General features: G+C 53.2%; 2 protein-coding genes across 5 annotated transcripts in view; both read left to right on the top strand.

The window, feature by feature from the left end:
• Nucleotides 1-19,354, top strand: part of LOC144720878 (uncharacterized) — a 213,370-nt gene that overhangs the window by 123,506 nt on the left and 70,510 nt on the right. The window lies entirely within an intron of this gene.
• LOC144720851 (uncharacterized) overlaps nt 1-19,354 on the top strand; it is a 92,153-nt gene that overhangs the window by 2,289 nt on the left and 70,510 nt on the right. For 3 of the 4 annotated variants that reach the window (XM_078597945.1, XM_078597969.1, XM_078597952.1), the window contains exons 2-3: nt 1,471-1,553; nt 17,487-17,611. In XM_078597945.1, coding sequence (XP_078454071.1) covers nt 1,477-1,553; nt 17,487-17,611 — 202 coding nt within the window. In that variant the 5' untranslated portion in view covers nt 1,471-1,476. Of the gene's footprint in view, nt 1-688; nt 712-1,470; nt 1,554-17,486; nt 17,612-19,354 lie in introns of those variants that run through there. The other variant, XM_078597961.1, reaches the window with a different exon arrangement.

Genomic DNA, 19,354 nt, shown 5'->3' with positions numbered 1-19,354 from the left:
CCGCCCCCCTCTCACCGCCCCCCTCTCACCGCCCCCCTCTCACCGCCCCCCTCTCACCGCCCCTCTCCCACCGCCCCCCTCTCACCGCCCCCCTCTCACCGCCCCCCTCTCACCGCCCCCCTCTCACCGCCCCTCTCTCATCGCCCCCATCTCACCGCCCCCCTCTCACTGCCCCCCTCTCACCGCTCCTCTCTCACCGCCCCCCTCTCACCGCCCCTCACTCACCGCCCCTCTCTCACTGCCCCTCTTTTCATCTCTTCCTCATCCATCTCCCTCACCGCCCTCTTCTATCTCCATCTCTCGTCTTCCTCCCTCCCTCCTTCCCTCCCTCTTTCTCTTCCGTCTCTCTTCCCGCACTTTGCTTAGTTCATCATGTCTTTTTTTGTTTTTTCCTTTGCTTTGCTTTATGTGCTCCCCCCCTTCTTAAATGAAAGATTTTACGTATTTTCCTATTGTGACACAAAATCAATCTGTGCTTTCGTCGTAGACACAAACATCAACACGAAGAAGCACGTTCCTTATCTCTCTACCCCCTCTATTTACCCCCTCTTTCTACTCCCCTTCTCCCTACTCTCTCTCCCTCCCTCACCTCCCTGTCCCCTCTCTCTCATGCACTGGTCACAAGTCCCTGGTGGGGAGGCGTGACGACGTCAGCGCTTCTCACGAGCCCGGCCTGACTCTGTTGGACGCGGGTGAAGTCACCACGCAGATGTGAGTGGGTGACGTCACCACGCAGATGTGAGGGGGTAACGACGTCCCCACCACGTGTTGTGCACTTGGGAGAGGAGTGGCACCCAGCCAGACAGGAATCCATCCAGGGCATCGAGCCAGGGAATGCCTTTTCCGACATAGTGACGATGGTGACGATGCGTGCACAGCGCTAGCGGTGTCACGTTGTGTGCATCGTGCATCAGGGTGATGCGCTGTTTGGCGTGACCAGGGCCTGATTTAGGTTAAGGCGGCCTATGGCGGATAAGAGGGAAGGGCGCAGGGACAGGTGAAGTCATCAAACATTTATTTATTTAGGCAAGTAGACTGTGCACATTCCACTCATGGGGAATTCATTAAACACAAATCACTGCACTCATCTCTTCAAACATTTTTCCTCCTCACTTTAGCTGCTGTGGAAAAGTCACAAATGAAGTCCGATGGCCGCGCTACCCACGAGAGGTGTTCTGGGTGAGATCGTGTAAATTTACGCTCACCCAAACACCTCTATTATGGATCATATTGGCCACGAAAAGCAGCGTGTTGAACTGGCCACGCACTCGTCGCTCCGCTGTTACTTGGACGTGGAACGGAGGGCCTAGAGGAGGGCCTACGAAATACAAGAGAGGCCTCACGAGCCTATGGGCCGCTCCCGCGCCGGTGGCGACGCGCATTAACCGAGCGCGCCGGTCGACGGGCGGCGTGTCCGGCCCCAGTGGCGGTGCGCGGTGCGAGCTGTCCGCGGTGTCGCTTGTGCCTCAGGAGACGATGGCGGCGGAAGTGGAGGCCCACAAGCTGCTGGTGCGGCGATGCGTCGACGACATCAAGAAGCTCGACTGCGGCAGGTGAGAGACGCAGCGAGGATTGCGCAGGATGGAGACCGCGGGTTTCAGAGACGGCCGAGCGTCCAACTTTTCCAGCGACGAGTCACTGACCTCTTTGTGTCATTCCTCTCCTAAGCACGATAATGTGATTCCACACACAAGTGGCTAAGTGGCTAAGTGGGCGTCAGCATAGGGGTTATCTGTGTAGGATGCGACCGTGTGTTTGAGTTGTGCAAGGAGATGCGTAGAGAGCGGCAGTGCCACACTCCACGTGTCACTGTGCACCGCCACGGAGTGCGTCGCTGTGCACGCGTTTGCGGTAGTGAAGTGGTGCCGTTGCGGTCGGCGCTACGATGCGCTACAAACCCGGTGACCCGAGTTTGATTCCCGCCCACGGCCAACACCGGTGACGATTATCTGAACTGGTCATGGGCCTCCCCTAGGTCGATTCGGCCTTAAAAGAAGTATCTGGTGCAGTGTGTAAATGTCGCCACTGGGGAGACAAAGGCGGCTCGGCATGGTGTTGGCTACCCACCCCCTCATGTGCCGTGCCGGCCTTCATAGGCGCTTGTTAACAGCACTTGCCCCAACAGTCTGTTTAGGCTACACGGGGGATATTTGTTTTTGAGTCTGCTCATAACTCCATCATGCTCTGGCTCTCCATGTATACACGCCCCTCCATCTCTCTCCACTTCTCTCTGCCTCTGTCTCATCGTTCCCTGTCTCTCCGTCCCTGCGTCTTTGTGCCTGTTAATCTGTATCATTCCCACTGTCTGCGTGTTCCTCTTGGTGTGTGCATGTATATCCGCGTGCATTCTTTGTGTGATTTCTTCATCATTAAAGCAAGCGCCGTGTCCCTGGTGTGCGACAGAGTTGAGACACCTGACAGTAGAGTGGCAGGACCAACATCGTGACCCACACACTCGGGAATCGTATCAGAAAATTTGAATGGTGGCTGAATCTACTGTGGCCTTGCGACTCTGAGAGGGACTGTGATACTGAAGCCCCCCCCCCACCACTGCTCCCACCTCCACTACCCCCTCCACTACCATCACCACTACCCCCTTCACCACCCCCTTCCACCACCCCCCTACACCACCTCCCTCCAACACCCCCCTCCACCACCCCCTCCACCACCCCCTTGGTTAAACCCAGGATGGATCGTAGGCAGGCCAGCCTAAATTTTTCTAACCGGCGAAGATGTTCTATTAGGGGGGTCCCTGTTTTGCAAGCATAGAAAAGGGAGGGCATGACTGTGGCCGAGAAGACCTGAAGCTTCGTGTGGAGCGACAGACCAGGAAACTTTAACGCAGCGTTGCGCAACCGATGAAAATATAATGTTGCTTGACTGATTTGGAGTGAGACCTCTGCGGTCAAACAGGAGCCGGTCATCAGCACACTGCCCAAGTATGGGAAACTCCACTCTCTCTACAACTGCCCCATCACCAACTGGGAGTTGTGGTGGTGAAGTGTCCGATGGTACAAAATACCCAGGCAGGTGCTAAGTTTTGGTCGGGCTGATGATAAGGACCCACCTCTTCCAGGTTCAGCAGCAGCGCCTCTAACTCCTCCTCTGAGTGAGCAGCAATAACCAGATCATCGGCATACATAACATGGTTGAGCAATAGGGAGCCATCCATTGACTGCACCCGGGCATCGATCAGCCTCTCATTGCATCTGTACCAAATGCAAATTCCTCCGGTACAGCCATTGAAAGCTTCACGAACTATGTGGTCGAAATAGATGTTAAATAATGTGGGAGCCAGAGGACATCCCTGTCGCACTTCAAGGTGAACAAGGAATGGCTCCGTCTCCCAGCCACATAGTTTTACCCGGGCCTACTCACTATTATGAAGGTCCTTAATGATCGTGAGCAGAGAGTCAGGGACTCCAAAAGCACGAAGAACAACCCAGAGCTCAGGCCTACTGATGGTATCATAGGCCTTGACCAGGTCAATAAAGCAGAGATGTAGATCTTGTTGGAATTTCCTACACCTTTTTTGCAGCAGACGGACAGAAAATATGGCATCTGTGCAAGACCACCCTTTCCTGAAACCACATTGGGGCTTCACAAGCCTCTCCTCAGTGTGCCTGGCAAGGCGATGTTGAATAATCCTTGCCAGGACCTTTTCCGGCACACTGAGGCGTGAGATGCCATTTTAGTCTGTGTGGTCCCCCTTCGTAAAGAGGGAAATCACCAGGGAATCCTTCCAATCCTGCGGAACCCGTCCAGTGGTCCAGACTGTTGTTATGATGTCATGTATGGCAGTCTGTGCACAAATGCCACCCTCCCTCAGCATTTCGCTTGGGAGATCATCTCTGCCAAGTGCCTTTCTTAGTCTCACGACTTTAGATCGCCTTCAGTACTTCCTCAACAGATGGCATCTCAGCCAGCCACTCACGGGGGTGACGACAATATTTGAGGCACCGCAGCCTCAGCAGGGTCATTCCCACTTTGCCTCATGATGTTTTCCATGCCGAGGGATTTCCCCTTCCCCAAGACCTCACAGAAATGCTCAGCAAATCTGCAAACCTGTTCCTGGCGGTGGGAGATTGGATCACCATTCTTTCCCCTAATGATGGTAATAGGTGTGGCACTATAAGTTGCTCTTTTTGATGGAATTAAAGAGTACTTTGTGATCGCGGGCCACTGAGGCAGATTCCATCTCTTCAGCAACCCGCGACCACCACCCATTCTTGCAGTGCCTCACAGCTCTCCGAATCTCTGAGGGAAGAATGCAGTAAGCCTGATGTGGAATGCTGTACGATGAGAATAGGCCTGTGGCTTTTTTTCAGCCAGCCTGAACACCTCCTCTGACAGCTAGGGTATCTGGGGAGGTCTGGACCGTGTAAACAAGGCAGCAATAGCAGCTGCATGAGCCAAAGTCTCATGCAGCTGCAATGGCTCCATTACCCTCCTCCACCACGCCCTCCACCACCCCCTCCACCACCCCCACCACCGCCCCACAACCACCCACTACCCCCTACCATACCCCTTCCACTACCCCATTCTACTACACCCTCCACTACCCCCTCCACTACCCCCACCACCACCCCCAACACCCCCCCTCCACTACCCCCACCACTACCCCTCAACTATCCCCTCCATTACCCCCACGACTACCCCACAACGACCCACTCCACGACCCCTTCCTCATCACCCTCTACCCCCATCATGGTGTCAGAGGTAACTGCAGTTACCATAGTGTGAGAGGTAACAGCAGTTACCATGATGTTAGAAGTAATTTCAGGTGTAGTGTATGCGCACACCGCCTATGTTCACTTACCTGCAGTTACGGCCAGGGGTCTGTAGGCGGTTTCCAACCTGTACAAGGGGATAGAGAGAGAGCCCGACCATAGAGTGGACGGGTTTCCGTCCCCGACCCCTGGTGAGGGGCTGGGGGGGCCTTTCCAGGATCCCCTGGAAGGTTTGAGAAATGGGGCAGTACCGGGGGTGGAGAGTCCCTGGGACGTGTATAAAAGGCGGCTCTCAGGTCGGCTCGAAGCAGTGCTACAAAGATGAAGACTGAGGAACCAGCTAGGCTAGGACCCTGGAACACCGGGACTCAACGTCCTTGTAAGGGCCGGGGCCGAGCGTGGACCACTGGTCAGGACCCGTACCTTGGCTGGATTGGGTCAGCCAGTCTCCCCTAGGTCACCCTTAGCCAGAGGGCTCTAGATTACCCCGAGTGATAGGGCATGTTAGCCCGGAGGCTGTACCTCCTTAGAGAACGGGGTAAAGGGGTGCTGTGTTACATTGTTGTAAATAAAAGTGTTGCCTCCAAGTTATGTCGTAAGTCTCCTGGAATCCACTACATTTGGTGCCAGACATGGCCATGGAGACATGAAGAAGAGGTCGAAATCAGAGCCTGGATGGCGACAACACTATGCTGGAGGCCGGGGTCTCGGCGACCCTGGCCGCTGGCGAAGAGCCGCTGCCGGCCGCACAGCTGCCCATGCCGCCGCCTGCTGCCTCACCTCTAGCGTGTCACTCGCAGCAGGAGGCGCATTGCCGCCTCGCGGAGCTGCTCAGTGCCGCCCCTCCATCATCAGTGACATCCATCACAGGGAGGTGGCACCAGCGGTGGAGGGTGCGGCACGGGAACCAACTGATGCCGCCGCCATCGCACCTCCAACTCCCGCCAACATTTTTGAAATTCCCGCCGCCACGGGTGCCGCTTCCGCCGACGCCACGGTGCACCACGGGGCGAGCGTCACATCCAGGCCAGACGGTGACCAATCCGCAGCCGTCCCGTCATTGCCGGAGCTACAGCTGTCCAAGGGCGACATTTTAGCTACCGCGTCATCAGCTACGGGGCCCGCGGAGCTGACGGGCGGCTGGCTGCAGCCCGTACAACAGCGCCTGCTGCCGCTCCAAGTCTTCTTGGCCGCCGGGGGCGACTGGGCGGCCTTCCAACGCTGCTTTGACTCCCACCAGGAGATGACCGGCTGGTCGGAGGCTGAGGTGCTCCGCGTCCTCCTGGCCACATTGGATGACGATGCCCTGGCCGAATTCATCACGCTTCCGCTGGGGCATCGCTCTACGCTACAAGGTGCCCTCCGGCAAATGCAGGAAATTTACGGGCCGCCGTCCGACGGACTCGGAGTCAGCGTTGGCGTACCGTAGCGTGGGGCTGGCTATGGCAAGGTATGCCTAACCCCGCATGGACCAGGAGGCCATTGATTCCCTGGTGTTGCAGAAGCTCCTGAGCCTGGCTCGGGAGCTTCGCATTGTTCTGCCGGTGGCCGCCGACAACGACTTCTCCTCCCTGCACGCTATGCGGTGCATCCACGCGCACCTCTTGCTGCAGCGGGACTCGACAATCGCCGCCTGTGCCGGCACGACCAATGCCTGCAGCTCCAAGGTGGACCAACCTCCTGAGCGGGCCTTCGCATCTACCTCGACGGGTGGCTGGAGGTCCAACAACTACCGACCTCGCGAGGATATGCACCACCAGGAACGGACGACCCCGCGCTCTGGCGGGTCATCTGTTGTCTGCTAAAACTGCGGCCTGCGGGGCCAAGTCTCCTCCGGCTGCCTGGTTCCCCGTCGCAGCAACACCGGACCTCGGGCCCAGGAGCAGCGATCGCCCTCGACCCCACGGCAAGTTGCGCCACCTCATGCTCTCGGCCCCCATGCGCCGCAAATGCACTCCATCACCTTTTGCGGGTCGGGCATGCATCGGGCAGTGGGGAGCCAGATAAGAGCGGTAATTATTTGGGGCTCGGACCGGGTCAGTGGTCCCAGTTGGCCCACAGGGTGGTCGCCGCGGCAGAAGGTTCCTCTGCTGTAATTCATAGAGGGGGTTGAGGCTTGCGTGCTGGTCGACACGGGTGCATCAGCGACTATTATTTCGGACCTCATTTTCAACATACTCCCCCAGTCCTGTCGTTCTTTGCGGCCAGTTGACATTCCATGTTTTGCCGCTAACGAGGGCTGGTTCGGCATAGTCGGGCGGATTGACGCGCAAATTCAAATTTATGACATTAAATTGAACGGTCCCGTTCTTGTTTTGTCCACTGTCGCGGTTCCCTGCCTGCTTGGCACCGATTTTTTGGGGAAGATGCCGATTCAAATCTTGATCAGCCAGGGCTGTATTGAGCTCCCCTCCGGCAGGCGCATGGCTATACTGCCCTCTCCCTCCCGGGTGTGTATAGCGTGTGGTACCATGCAGGCTTTGGCGCCGCGCACAGTTCGTATTCCGCCTGGATCACAAATGCTTGTTCCGCTTCGGTTGCGGAAACCCCTCGATTTGGGCGATACTTCTGACGGTGTTTTGTTGGGACCCTCAAACACGGCTGTGCGGGGATTGAATTTGGTCGGGGCGCAGACACTCGTCCCTGGCCATTGTGAGCCCTTCATTCAGGTCCTGAATACGGGGTTGTCTGCCACTGTCATCCCCCAGGGCACGGTGCTTGCTTATGCGACTCCGGCACTCCTGGGGGACTCGGTGGTGAGGCACGTGGGAGATACTCGCGTGCCTCGCCCGCATTTGGCCCTCAATGATGGGCGGATCGATGCCCTGTGTGTGGATTGTGGGAATTTATCGGACTCCCAAAAGGGCAAATTGCACGCACTTCTTTGCGACTTCTCGAATGTCTTTAGCCAGGGAAAATTTTACATCGGATGCACGGACCTGCTTCGCCATCACATTGACACGAGTGACACGGCTCCTATTCGACAAAACCCATTTCGTCTCAGCCCCACGAAAAAGAGCATGTTAGGGTGGCTGTTGATGACATGCTCGCGGCCGACATTTCCCCGTCCACCAGCCCCTGGGGAGCGCCGATCGTCATCGATAAAAAAACAGGATGGTAGCCTTTGATTTTGTGTGGATTTTTGCCATTTGAATGACATTTCTGTCACCGACGTGTATCCCCTGTCCAGGATGGATGAGTCACTGGACACTCTGGCTGGCGCTCGTTATTTTTCCACCCTCGACCTTCTGTCAGGCTTTTGGCAGTTGCCCCTGGATGAGGCCTCAAAACCTAAAACGGCGTTCCGCACCCCACAGGGGCTCTTCGAATTTAACCGGTTGCCGATGGGTCTCTACTCAGCCCCGGCGATGTTCCAGCACCTCATGGAGCTGGTCCTCGCTGGGCTTCAGTGGGCGACCTGTTTGATTTATTTGGACGACGTCATCGTTTTTAGCCGGTCCTTCGAGGAGCACCTGGAGTGGTTGCGCGCCGTTTTTGAAAAGATGCACGCAGCTCGCCTTAAATTTAAACCACGGAAATGTTTCTTGCTACGGACCTCCATCCGGAATCTCGGCCACATTGTAAGCCGCTCAGGCATTGCGCTGCGTGCGCTCATGGCCGATTCCTACTTTGGTGGGGGACGTGCGTAGCTTCATAGGATTTGCTTCCGAATACCGACGGTTCGTCACAGGCTTTGCGTCCATCGCCAAGCCCCTCCATGCTCTTATGGCTAAGGGTGCGAAATTCCAGTGGGGCACTGCAGAGCAGGCCACGTTTGACGCACTTCGTGAGGGTCTGGTCAATGCCCTCCCCCGAGTTATCCTGATTTCTCGGCGCCATTCCTTTGGGACATGGACGCCAGCAATACAGGCATAGTTGGTGTATTGTCCCAGATCATCAATGGCATCGAGCTTGTAGTCGCCTACGGCAGTAGGGTGATGTCGCCCGCTGAACAGCGCTTCTGCGTCACCCGTCAAGAGCTGCTGGCTATTGTGTTCTTCGTACAACAATACCGGCCATACCTGTACGGGAGGAAGTTTACCGTACGCTCCGACCACGCTGCCCTACAATATGCCCTCAAGGTTGATCGGCCATCAGGTCAACTTTCCCGCTGGCTAGAGGTCTTCCAGGATTACTCGTTCACCGTTATCTACTGTAAGGGTGTCTGCCATGGCAACGCCGATGCGCTTTCACGTATGTATGGTCCGGACCGATGTGCGTGTTTCACGGGGTAGGCCGGTGCAAACAGGCCATCAATGACACGCCTCCCTCCTTCGCCGGGGCAACCGACGGTGTGATAAATCTTCCTCTGGAACCCACTGCGCCCTCAGCCACTGACGCCCTGTTGGGCCTCGGCTCTGACGAGTGGGGCCGCCTCCAATTGGAGGACGGTTCCTTCCTTGGGAAGCGCCGTCGGGCCAGCAAGGTTCACAGGTGGGAGGTTTCTGGGAGGCCAGTCTCTCTTGTTGTAAGGGACGGCCTGCTCATGCGTTGGGATTGCAGCGACCAGAAGTACAAGTTGGTTGTGCCTACGTATCTGTGCGGGAAGGCTGTGTGGGGTGCTCATGAGCGTCTATTTCACATTGGGGTTCAGAAAACCCTTGCCACACTCAGCATCGATTTTTTCTGGCCGGGTATGGCAGGGGACGTTGCTACCCTGCTCCAAGGTTGGCCCCAGTGCGCTCGGCGGAAGCCTCCCTCGAATCCATCGTGCCCACCCCTTCAATCCTTTCGTGTTTCCTGCGTGAACGAGCTGGTCATGCTTGACATCTTGGGGCCTTTTCCTGTCACTCCTCCTGGAACCCACTACACAGATATCATGTAAAACTTAACAGCAATTACCATGGTGTAAGAGGTAACAGCAGTTACCATGGTGTAAGAGGTAACAGTTACCATGGTATGACAGTTAACAGCTGTTGTTATGGTGTGAGAGGTAACAGCAGTTACCTTGCTGTGAGAGTTTACAGCAGTTAACATGGTTTGAAAGTTAACACCAGTTACCATAGTGTGACAGTTAACAACAGTTAACATGGTGTGAGAGGTAGTAACTGTTACCATGGTGTTAAGGTTACCAGCAGTTACCAATGTGTTAGAGTTAACAGCAGTTACCATGGCGTGATGTAACAGCAGTTACCATGTTGTTTAAGTTAACAGCAGTTACCATGGTGTTAAGAGTTAACAGCAGTTTAAATTTTCAGTTTCATTTATTAGGTAATAACCCTGTGAGCCATGTGGCTCTTGACTCGGGTGCAACTGCAACAAACAAAAACATGAACAAGAAACATCTTAAAGTGACTACACGCAACAGAAAAATCCAGGAAAAAACAGCAAAGTCTTCCAGAAAAAACACCGTATTTCAATGCTGTGTAAAATCCAGTGGGATGCAAGTCAAACAATAACAACCATAAGACAATTTAGATTAAAGTTATCAAACTAACTCTGTACTACAACAAACAAAATGGCTAAACCAAAACGTTTTCAAAATCACCAAAATAAAGCTATAAAAACAATGTAACAGTGATCATAGGAACTGTGATTCAAATTTAACAATAAACATTACATGTGTAATAAAGCACTTCCACGACGAATGTTGACTGGCGTCTTTTATTATTAACGACTGCACAGCTCCGCTCTTTCTCTCTGGATGACTTCCCTCTCTACTGCCGTAATGTGCGCTCTCCCTCTTCTAACGTCGCGGCGCATCTCTCTCTCCACGCTCGCCACTGGCTGGCGGCGCACTGGGAGGAGAGAAGGCTTCGCTGGCAGAGCCGCCACGTGGCCAGTGGCGGGTAGAGGTAGGCGATGACGCAGTCCGGATATGTACGGGAACCAGATGGTTCCCGTACATACCCACGAGCTCCGCCCGTCACGTTTGGCCCAGATGGAACCCTTCCTTCTGATTGGATATAAGTTACCCAGCAGTGACTATGCATTTACCCCTCATCGTCCCTTAGATGGCGCTCTCATTACATCAGCCCCCCCACCCCTGTGATGAAAAGACTAGCCGTCCTGGCTAGGAACGAAGTCTGCACTAGTAATGAAGGGAGCGACATAAGTACGTTGCAATAGGAATAGGTGCACACGCAACGAAGATGAGCGCACGAACGACAATGGGAACAAAAATAACGATAAGAGAAAGAAGCAACTTAATCGGAACTGAAGAAATCAACACGAGAATCAGGAAGGGGAAGACGTGGCAACTTCAACAGAACGAACATTTTTTCCATCAGCGGTCCTTGGAGAACTTAAAAAAGACCCATAAAGGGCACGGCCCCTCCCCAGGAGTTGAGCAACAGGTAGAGCAGTAGTAACGGACGGCCGCTCCACTCCCCCCTCAAGTCCACATCCGGTCAGCACGACCGGCGACTTCAAGGATGGCAGGTGCTGGAATCCTGTGATGAGAAGAAGAACCCAAACCTCCTGAGGCACAGCACTACAAACACGCGCCTCAGCTCGTCAGACACGACAGCCACCCGGCCCAAGGGTAGTGGATATGATTGTATTCCGCCCTGCGGGAGAAAAGAAAACAAAAATACACAGATTCCGATGCGTTGGATGCACAACCAACACTGGTAATCAAACCGAAATCACACACCAACACCACATGGATGGCAGGGTCTCACACCGCCCTGCTACCGTTCCACCACTCAGGTGGCAATAGGGCGAAGACCGAATGTCTAACACCCACCGACACATACCACTTCCACATCCCGGGTCGAGAAGTCGCACTTCAGAGTCGACCCATGTACTGGCTCAAGGAAGTCATGCTTCAAAGTCGAGCCAGTATGCTGCACCCCAAGGTACAATTTTGGACGTTTTACCACATCCCGGGTCAAGGAAGTTATGCTTCAAGGTTGACCCAAAAAATCTACCTACTCTTGCCCCGAAATGGCGGCCGCACACACGAACTGCATCTCCGCAGCTTCCCGCGCTCGCCCAAAATGGTGGCCCCACACGCAAAGCGCATCACCACGGTTTCCCGCGCTCGCCCAAAATGACGGCCCCGTGCGCAAAGCACATCTCTGCGGTTTCCCGCGCTCGCCCAAATGGCGGCCCCATGCGCAAAGCGCATCTTCGCGGTTTCCTGCGCTTGCCCATCAGTAGTCCTCCCTTGAGGACCACTACAGCCATCTCATGTACACAGCATCTGCACACTGCCACTCTCAACACAGCCCCCGGCTGCACACCCTCGCGTGGAGAGAGCAACACTCCCCAACGGAAACATTTCACTCGACTTTGCCCATACCGTGGTCGTCAAACTTCAACAACCTCGACCGGCCATTTACTCGGCCAGTGCAAATTTCGGCAACGAGACAATGGCACATCGCAACGACTCAGCCATGCTCTATCCCGTACTATCCCTTTTCCAACAGACACCCCAACACATCACACTGTCTGACGCTTTACAGACAAGGAAGGTTTGCCCTTCCTGAGGCCGGACCCCATCCAACCCCTACGGCGAATTTCCACGGCCAATATTCCGGCGACATGGCGTGGAACTCCACAAAATGCACTCTGAACAACTTAGGGTTACTGCCACAACTCGTCTTACCATGCTGTCCAACATGTGTCCTCACTCTCGTCCTAGCATCCAGCCCGAACCTGTCGCATTCCGCTAACCTCAGCAATATTCTATTCGCCTGAACCCCTGCAGTTTCCATATCCCCGAATGGGATCTGCAGGACTAGTTCCTCTATACATCCAATACCGTTAGCAACCAGAGCGGTACGAGTCCACGGCCCTTCCCACTGGCAGACACGCAAGGAGAATCCCCGCCTCCAGCTAGCCAGGTCTCACCGTTCGCTGCAACTTAACGGGACCACTACTCCTGAACTATGCAAGCCTCTGGCCCACCGTTCCCGACGCGTCTCGGAGTGTCTCGATCTCCGGCCGTCATGTCAATCCGTCCGCCAAGGCAGGACGGGACCACCACTTACAACTGCTGTGAGTCCCCCGCTCACTGTGCCTGATGTGCATGGAGGGTCTTAACCTCCGGCCCATCAGGTTAAATCGTCTGCCACCGCACGACGGAATCCGGACTCCCCGAGCCATGTGAGCACACAGCCCATTAGTTTTAGACATGCCACAGAGTGTCTCGCCTCCGGGCTGTCAGGTCAATCCATCTGCCATAGCACGACGGGACCACAACTCTCGTGGCAGACATGCAACAATCACAGGGGCATCCTAGTCAGGATCCATGCCCCAAGATAGTCCACAGCCAGCATCCCAATTTCAATTCACTGGCACCATATTTCACACTCCCCTCATTCTGATACATGCCACTATGCTTCCATTCCCTCAATTGCCATCACACACGCAATCATTGCAGCGAACCCTCATGATCCCTCAATCTAAAGGGCTTCATACCAACGACTTCAGAGCCACAATGCAAGGCACACAATTAACAATTTCACACCATACACAACACATACAATCTCGATGAACCAGCCTTTCCATAAGACTCGCATCGTAGCATTCAGCTGTCCCAACCGAGTTGAGAAGACACACTGCTCACACACTCCAACTCGCAATGCAACCCCTGGCTGCACGCAATCGAGCAGAGAGAGCGACGCCAGTTGGCGGCAATTTTCAGCCCCACTCACCAATAATCCACACAGAACTCAAGGGCACCACACACAATAACCATTATCTGTGCAGCAACAGACAGGAACCAACCAGTGAGTTCGAAACACACCGGTCCTGTCATTCAGAAATCCCACAGAATATCAACCATGGGATTTCCAAGGGCTTCGGCACCCAACTCGAGAGCAAAACACCATACACAATGGTCCAAATAATCGACGATGTCGTGCAATGCGGTAAATGCAGTATACGCAGTCCGTACATTGTCAATCATTTGGAGTGGCAACACTCACAAGCAATGCTCCAGACAATCCGCACATAGTCAATAATCACGAGCAAAGTACCCTACAGTCCACACACTGTTAACAATCACGAGCGAATTTCCATACAGATAACACATCGTCAACAATGTCGAGCAACCCACATGCAGTCCGCACATTCAGACGATCATGATTCCATACAACAACAAAAAACCGATGTCACCATGCGAACTATTAACACGGGGCTCGGGGCACTCGACATGACGGACATTTTCACCAACAGCCCCCTAAAGATAACCGATCACGACGCCGTGATCAACAAAAAAAATAATGTCCCAATGCGAACACCTGCACGGATGCCGCGTCCTTCCACGACTCGCACAACCCGAATAACACGTTCAGCAACCCAGCGAGTAAAACAATAATAAAAACACGCAATCGCAACCCGGCGCACGCAAGATGGGTGAAGTGTCAAGGGCCGGGTGTGGTACGTGTCACGACTCGCCTGCACGGTTGTGATAAGCGGAGGATGGCAGGATGGAAGTTTAAGACACCCTGAAGAATTTTGCATGGCGAGCGCGGCCTCCTCTTGCAAGCTGCTCCGATCTCTCGCACTCGAGCCTAGGATGGAGGTGCTCTCACCCCGGAAGCAGCCGCTACGGCGTGCTCTCCCCACGGCTCCAGCACTCGCTCCTTTAAGGCGGCGAAGTAGCGTCGGCGTCGTCCTCTCCTTGCAGCTCTGTCCCGCACAACAGCTGCAGCGGCAGCAGGATGTGCACCACGCGGCACCTCTGAAATGGTGGCTCCCGACCGCTTCCCCGCCGCGACATCCAAGATGGCGGCAGCCTGCCGCGTGGTTGCTGAAGCGTGCGAAATAGCGGACGTCGCCCCAGTGTCCGTAATGGCGGCCGTAGTCTCTTCAGGGGGACCCACCGAGGCTCCATCCCCGAGCCTTTGCATGTCACTCCTCGACAACACCTCCTGTGGCTGCCCCGTCACCATAGATGATGCGATGAGTGACACCAGCTGGAGAAGCACCGCTCTCAACGAGTCCAGCTGCTCCTACACTCTCCTCCAGCCGTCGTTTGACCATTGCGGCGAAGATGCTGCAGCCGTGTCGTCCACCACTGGCGTGGTGACCTCACCAGCCGTGGCTCTTGTAACCGGGACCACGGATCCCGGGGTTGGCCGGTCCTGGGTCCCTGCCTCGTCGTCGTCGGAAGTTGCCACAGGTGGGTTCTTCTTCTTGAGATGCTCGGGCATTTCTCTCTCCGTTGCACTTTCTTGTCTCAAGAAGAACCACTTCTGACTCCAGTTGTAATAAAGCACTTCCATGACGAATGTTGACTGGCGTCTTTTATTATTAACGACTGCACAGCTCCGCTCTTTCTCTCTGGATGACTTCCCTCTCTCTCTACTGCCGTGACTCGCGCTCTCCCTCTTCCATCCACCATTGTGGCGCGTCTCTCTCTCTCCACGCTCGCATCTGGCTGGCGGCGTGCTGGGAGGAGAGAAGGCTTCGCTGGCAGAGCCGCCACGTGGCCAGTGGCGGGTAGAGGTAGGCGATGACGTCACGTTTGGCCCTTCCTTCTGATTGGATATAAGTTACCCAGCAGTGACTATGCATTTACCCCTCGTCGTCCCTTAGATGTCGCTCTCTCATTACACATGTACGACGAAACTTTACAGTCATTGTAGGCTGCATGAATCACTCCATAACAGCAGGAGTATCAGTAGCAGTATCAAAAAATTTCAATACACTTAGCAAGATCAGCACACTATAATCAAAACTCAAGATCATACTTTGCAGCGGTCATCCGGAACAATACATTTGATTTTAGAAAATTCTGAAAAGCAGTGGCAACTAGGGGTGTACCATTCCTCTAGAGCAGTTTTGAGTGAAGATCTCACAGGTAGTGATCCAAGTTGCAGTTTATTGGCGATAGCATTCCAGACCCTGGGGGCATCAATAGAAAAGGCCCTTCCTCCAGTATTTGTACGGTAATAAGGAATGTGAAGCTGGTAAATGAGCGAAGACCTTAGGTCACATTTGTTCTTTGAAACAGAGAGGAGATCCAGCAGGTTGTCTGCGGATTTTTTTGTAAGTACATCGTGAATAAATAAGATCTGATGCACAATCCGTCGATCATTAAGAGAAGTTAAGTTTGACCTAATGTAGAGATCGCAGTGGTGGGTTCTATATGGACAGTTCAATGCCAATCTTAAGGCCGAGTGATAAATTTAGTCAAGCTTCTTCAGTATAGTACTGGGGGCTGATTTATATAGGATGTCACAGTAATCAAGTAGAGGCAGTATGGTAGCTTTTATCAATTCCAAGCGGAACATAGGGGGGAAGTAGTGCTTGTGTCGATACAGAAAACCAATGTCTTATTGGCTTTTTACCAATATAATCAATGTGATCTTGAAAATTAAGTTTTGAATCAAAGATGACCCCAAGATACTTATAGATCTTGACTTGCTCTATTTCATGATTATTTATGGAATATCATTGGGGAATAATAACTTCCTGCTTTAGTTATGGTGAGAAGCATAGCACCTTGGTTTTGGAGGTATTCAGGACTAGTTTAAGAGCAACTATCTGATGTTGTAGTTTGTTGAAATCACCCTGGAGCTGAGCAATCACGTCATCCGAAGAGCAGCCAACAGTAATCAGCATAGTGTCATCTGCAAACAGATTTACCCTGGAATGATCCAGGTCAGTGCCCAAGTCATTGACATAAAGAGAGAACAAGACGGGGCCGAGGATGGAACCCTGTGGAACCCCTTTTGTTATCTTAACACTGTTTGACCTCCAACCATCTATGAATACAGTTTGGGTGCGAGAAGAGCGGCAATTTTTTAACCATACTACTGCGTGTTTGGAGAAACGGAGGCAACTTAGTTTACTAAGCAGGGTGTTGTGATCGACTGTATCAAAGGCTTTGGACAAGTCAAGAAAAAGACTGGCGCAGTACTACTTATTATCAAGGCTACTGTAAATGTGATTCAGAGAGTCTAATGCAGCAGATGTGGTGCTGTATTTTTTCGGAATCCAGATTGGTTTCGATGTAATAGGTTATTGTCGGACAGGAAACTGCTAATTTGGTAGTTTCATAGTTTTTCAAAAATTTTCATGAATGGGGACAAAATAGGGATGGGTCGGTAGTTATTTGGATCATCTTTAGGGCCCCCTTTGTGAAGTGGACGAACATAGGAATGTTTCCATTCTAGAGGAACTGATGCTTTGATGGGCAGGTTGAAAATATGGGCTATTGGTTTGTATATAAGGTGACCAACAGTTCGTAGAGCAAAGACGGAAATACTATCTGCTGCGGTAGAGGAGGACCCTTTGAGGTAGGACAGTTGTTTCAGAACATTACTTTCGTGGATAGGCTGGAAACTAAATTCGTTTAATGTTTGGACAGGGGTGTAGAAAATTGCATGAGCAGGGGTGACTCCCAATACATCATCAAAAAGGTCACCAGCTTCAAAAAATGAAGGTTAAAATTGTCGACTATTTTTGGGGCTCTGAAAAATAGTCCCCATTTCCGTAAAGCGCAATGGGCAGATTATCTGTTAGATGCCTTTTCGATACATTTCATTGTTTTCCAGAAGATCCTGGCATTGCTATGTGATTCCAGGAGAGTGGAGGAAAAGTAAGCATTTTTTGCATGTCGTATTTTTTTTACGCATCTATTCCTTAAAATCCTGTACTCTAGCCAGTCATTGACCAAATTACTTTTCTTAGGTGTTAGAGGTAACAGCAGTTACCATGTTGTGAGGTAACAGCAGTTACCATGTTGTGATAGGTAACAGCAGTTACCATGGCGTGAGAGTTAACAGCAGTTACCATGGTGTTAAGGTTAACAGCAGTTACCATGCGAGTGCTACGCTGCGTCTCTGTGCTGTGCAGGTACCAGGTGGCCACCTTCATCCCTCCCATGGAGACGCTCCATCAGCTGAATCGGAAGCTCCGGAAGCTGCCCATGAGCCTCAGTGAGGATGTGGCGGACGTGATGGCACAGCAGGGAGCAGCTGGTCAGTGATACAGCTCACTCACAGCTCACTCACACAGCTCACTCACTCACACACAGCTCACTCACACACAGCTCACTCACTCACACACAGCTCACTCACACAACAACAACCGCCATTTTCCACTAAGTGGTGGTGACGTCACCACGACGCTTGTGCCAGGCCATGTGCACCCTGAGGCCACGTGATGTGTCGAACGCCCGCTGGCAGGAGGTCACAGGGCAGACCCAGGTGCCACGGGTCAACTGACTGAGATGACCGAGATGACTGGCTGATGCACCACCTGTACCCCCTACTGTGCTAACTTGCTGTGCTTTAGCCACCCGGCGCTCCGCTCGTTGTTGTGAGCGTCGCTCCTCCGCCCTCCGTTGTTGTTGGAGGGCGACTGCCTCCAACTGCCCAGTAGCATCCTTCACGAGCCTCCTCCACAGAGGCCGATCTTGACACCGCTGGTACCAGTCATCGGCAAGTCCACTCAGCTCCAGGTCCTCCTGTACCACATCACTCCATCTCTTCTCTAGACCGTGCCGCGTCCGTTTAGCCCCCTCGATCCGGCCGAACAAAAGCTGTTTAGGCATGCGGTGGCTGGGCATATGGGCTACATGACCCAGCCAACGCAGCTTTGCCTGCCGGAGGAGCTCACCGATGGGACTTTGCCCAGATCTTTCAAGAATTTGTGAGCTCCTCACACAATCCAGACTGGTTAAACTTAGGATGGATCGTAGGCAGGCCAGCCTAAATGTTTATAACTGGCGAAGATGCTCCATTAGGGGGGTCCACGTTTCGCAAGCGTAGAGAAGGGAGGGAATGACCGTGGCCGAGAAGACCTGAAGCTTCGTGTGGAGCGACAGACCAGGTAGCTTCCACACAACATTACGCAACCGATGAAAATATATTGCTGCTCGACTGATTCGGAGTGAGACCTCCGCTGTTAAACCGAAGCCGGTCATGAGCACACTGCACAGGTATGGGAAACTCTCCAATCTCTCCACAACTGCCCCATCACCGATTGGGAGTGGTGGGGGTGGAGTGTCCGATGGTACAAAATACCCGGGCAGGTGTTGTATATGTCGGGTCTAGGAAAATTAATATAAATGATAACATTAAATGAAAATGAGAAAATGGGTATTTATGAAAAATAATGGTAATGTATGTAATTATGTACATAATTATGCTAATTATGTCTATAATTACATTAGCTCATGCAGGAGTATGCAATTATGCTAATGTGTGCCATTGCGATAATTCGGCTGTCTCGTTGTCTAGGGTTGTATTATCAATCGGGATAATACAATTAATTGTATGAAGTTATGCAAGTGTAATAAAGGACTCGATCCTGGGTCTGTCTCCGTTGTCCTTTATTCGGGTTCTTACACTTTTCCCACACGGCCCTCGCTCAGAGCTCTCCCCTTGGCAGCTCCATAGCTGCTCTCGCTCCCATAGCCTCCACACGTGATGTGTCGAACGCCCGCTGGCAGGAGGTCACAGGGCAGACCCAGGTGCCACGGGTCAACTGACTGAGATGACCGAGATGACTGGCTGATGCACCACCTGTACCCCCTACTGTGCTAACTTGCTGTGCTTTAGCCACCCGGCGCTCCGCTCGTTGTTGTGAGCGTCGCTCCTCCGCCCTCCGTTGTTGTTGGAGGGCGACTGCCTCCAACTGCCCAGTAGCATCCTTCACGAGCCTCCTCCACAGAGGCCGATCTTGACACCGCTGGTACCAGTCATCGGCAAGTCCACTCA

Source organism: Lampetra planeri, chromosome 1, assembly GCF_965212315.1.
Source record: "Lampetra planeri chromosome 1, kcLamPlan1.2.h2, whole genome shotgun sequence".
In the NCBI taxonomy this organism is placed as follows: Eukaryota; Metazoa; Chordata; class Hyperoartia; order Petromyzontiformes; family Petromyzontidae; genus Lampetra; species Lampetra planeri.
The sequence above is the reverse complement of the archived record's forward strand: the minus strand, read 5'-3'. Positions and strand labels throughout refer to the sequence as shown.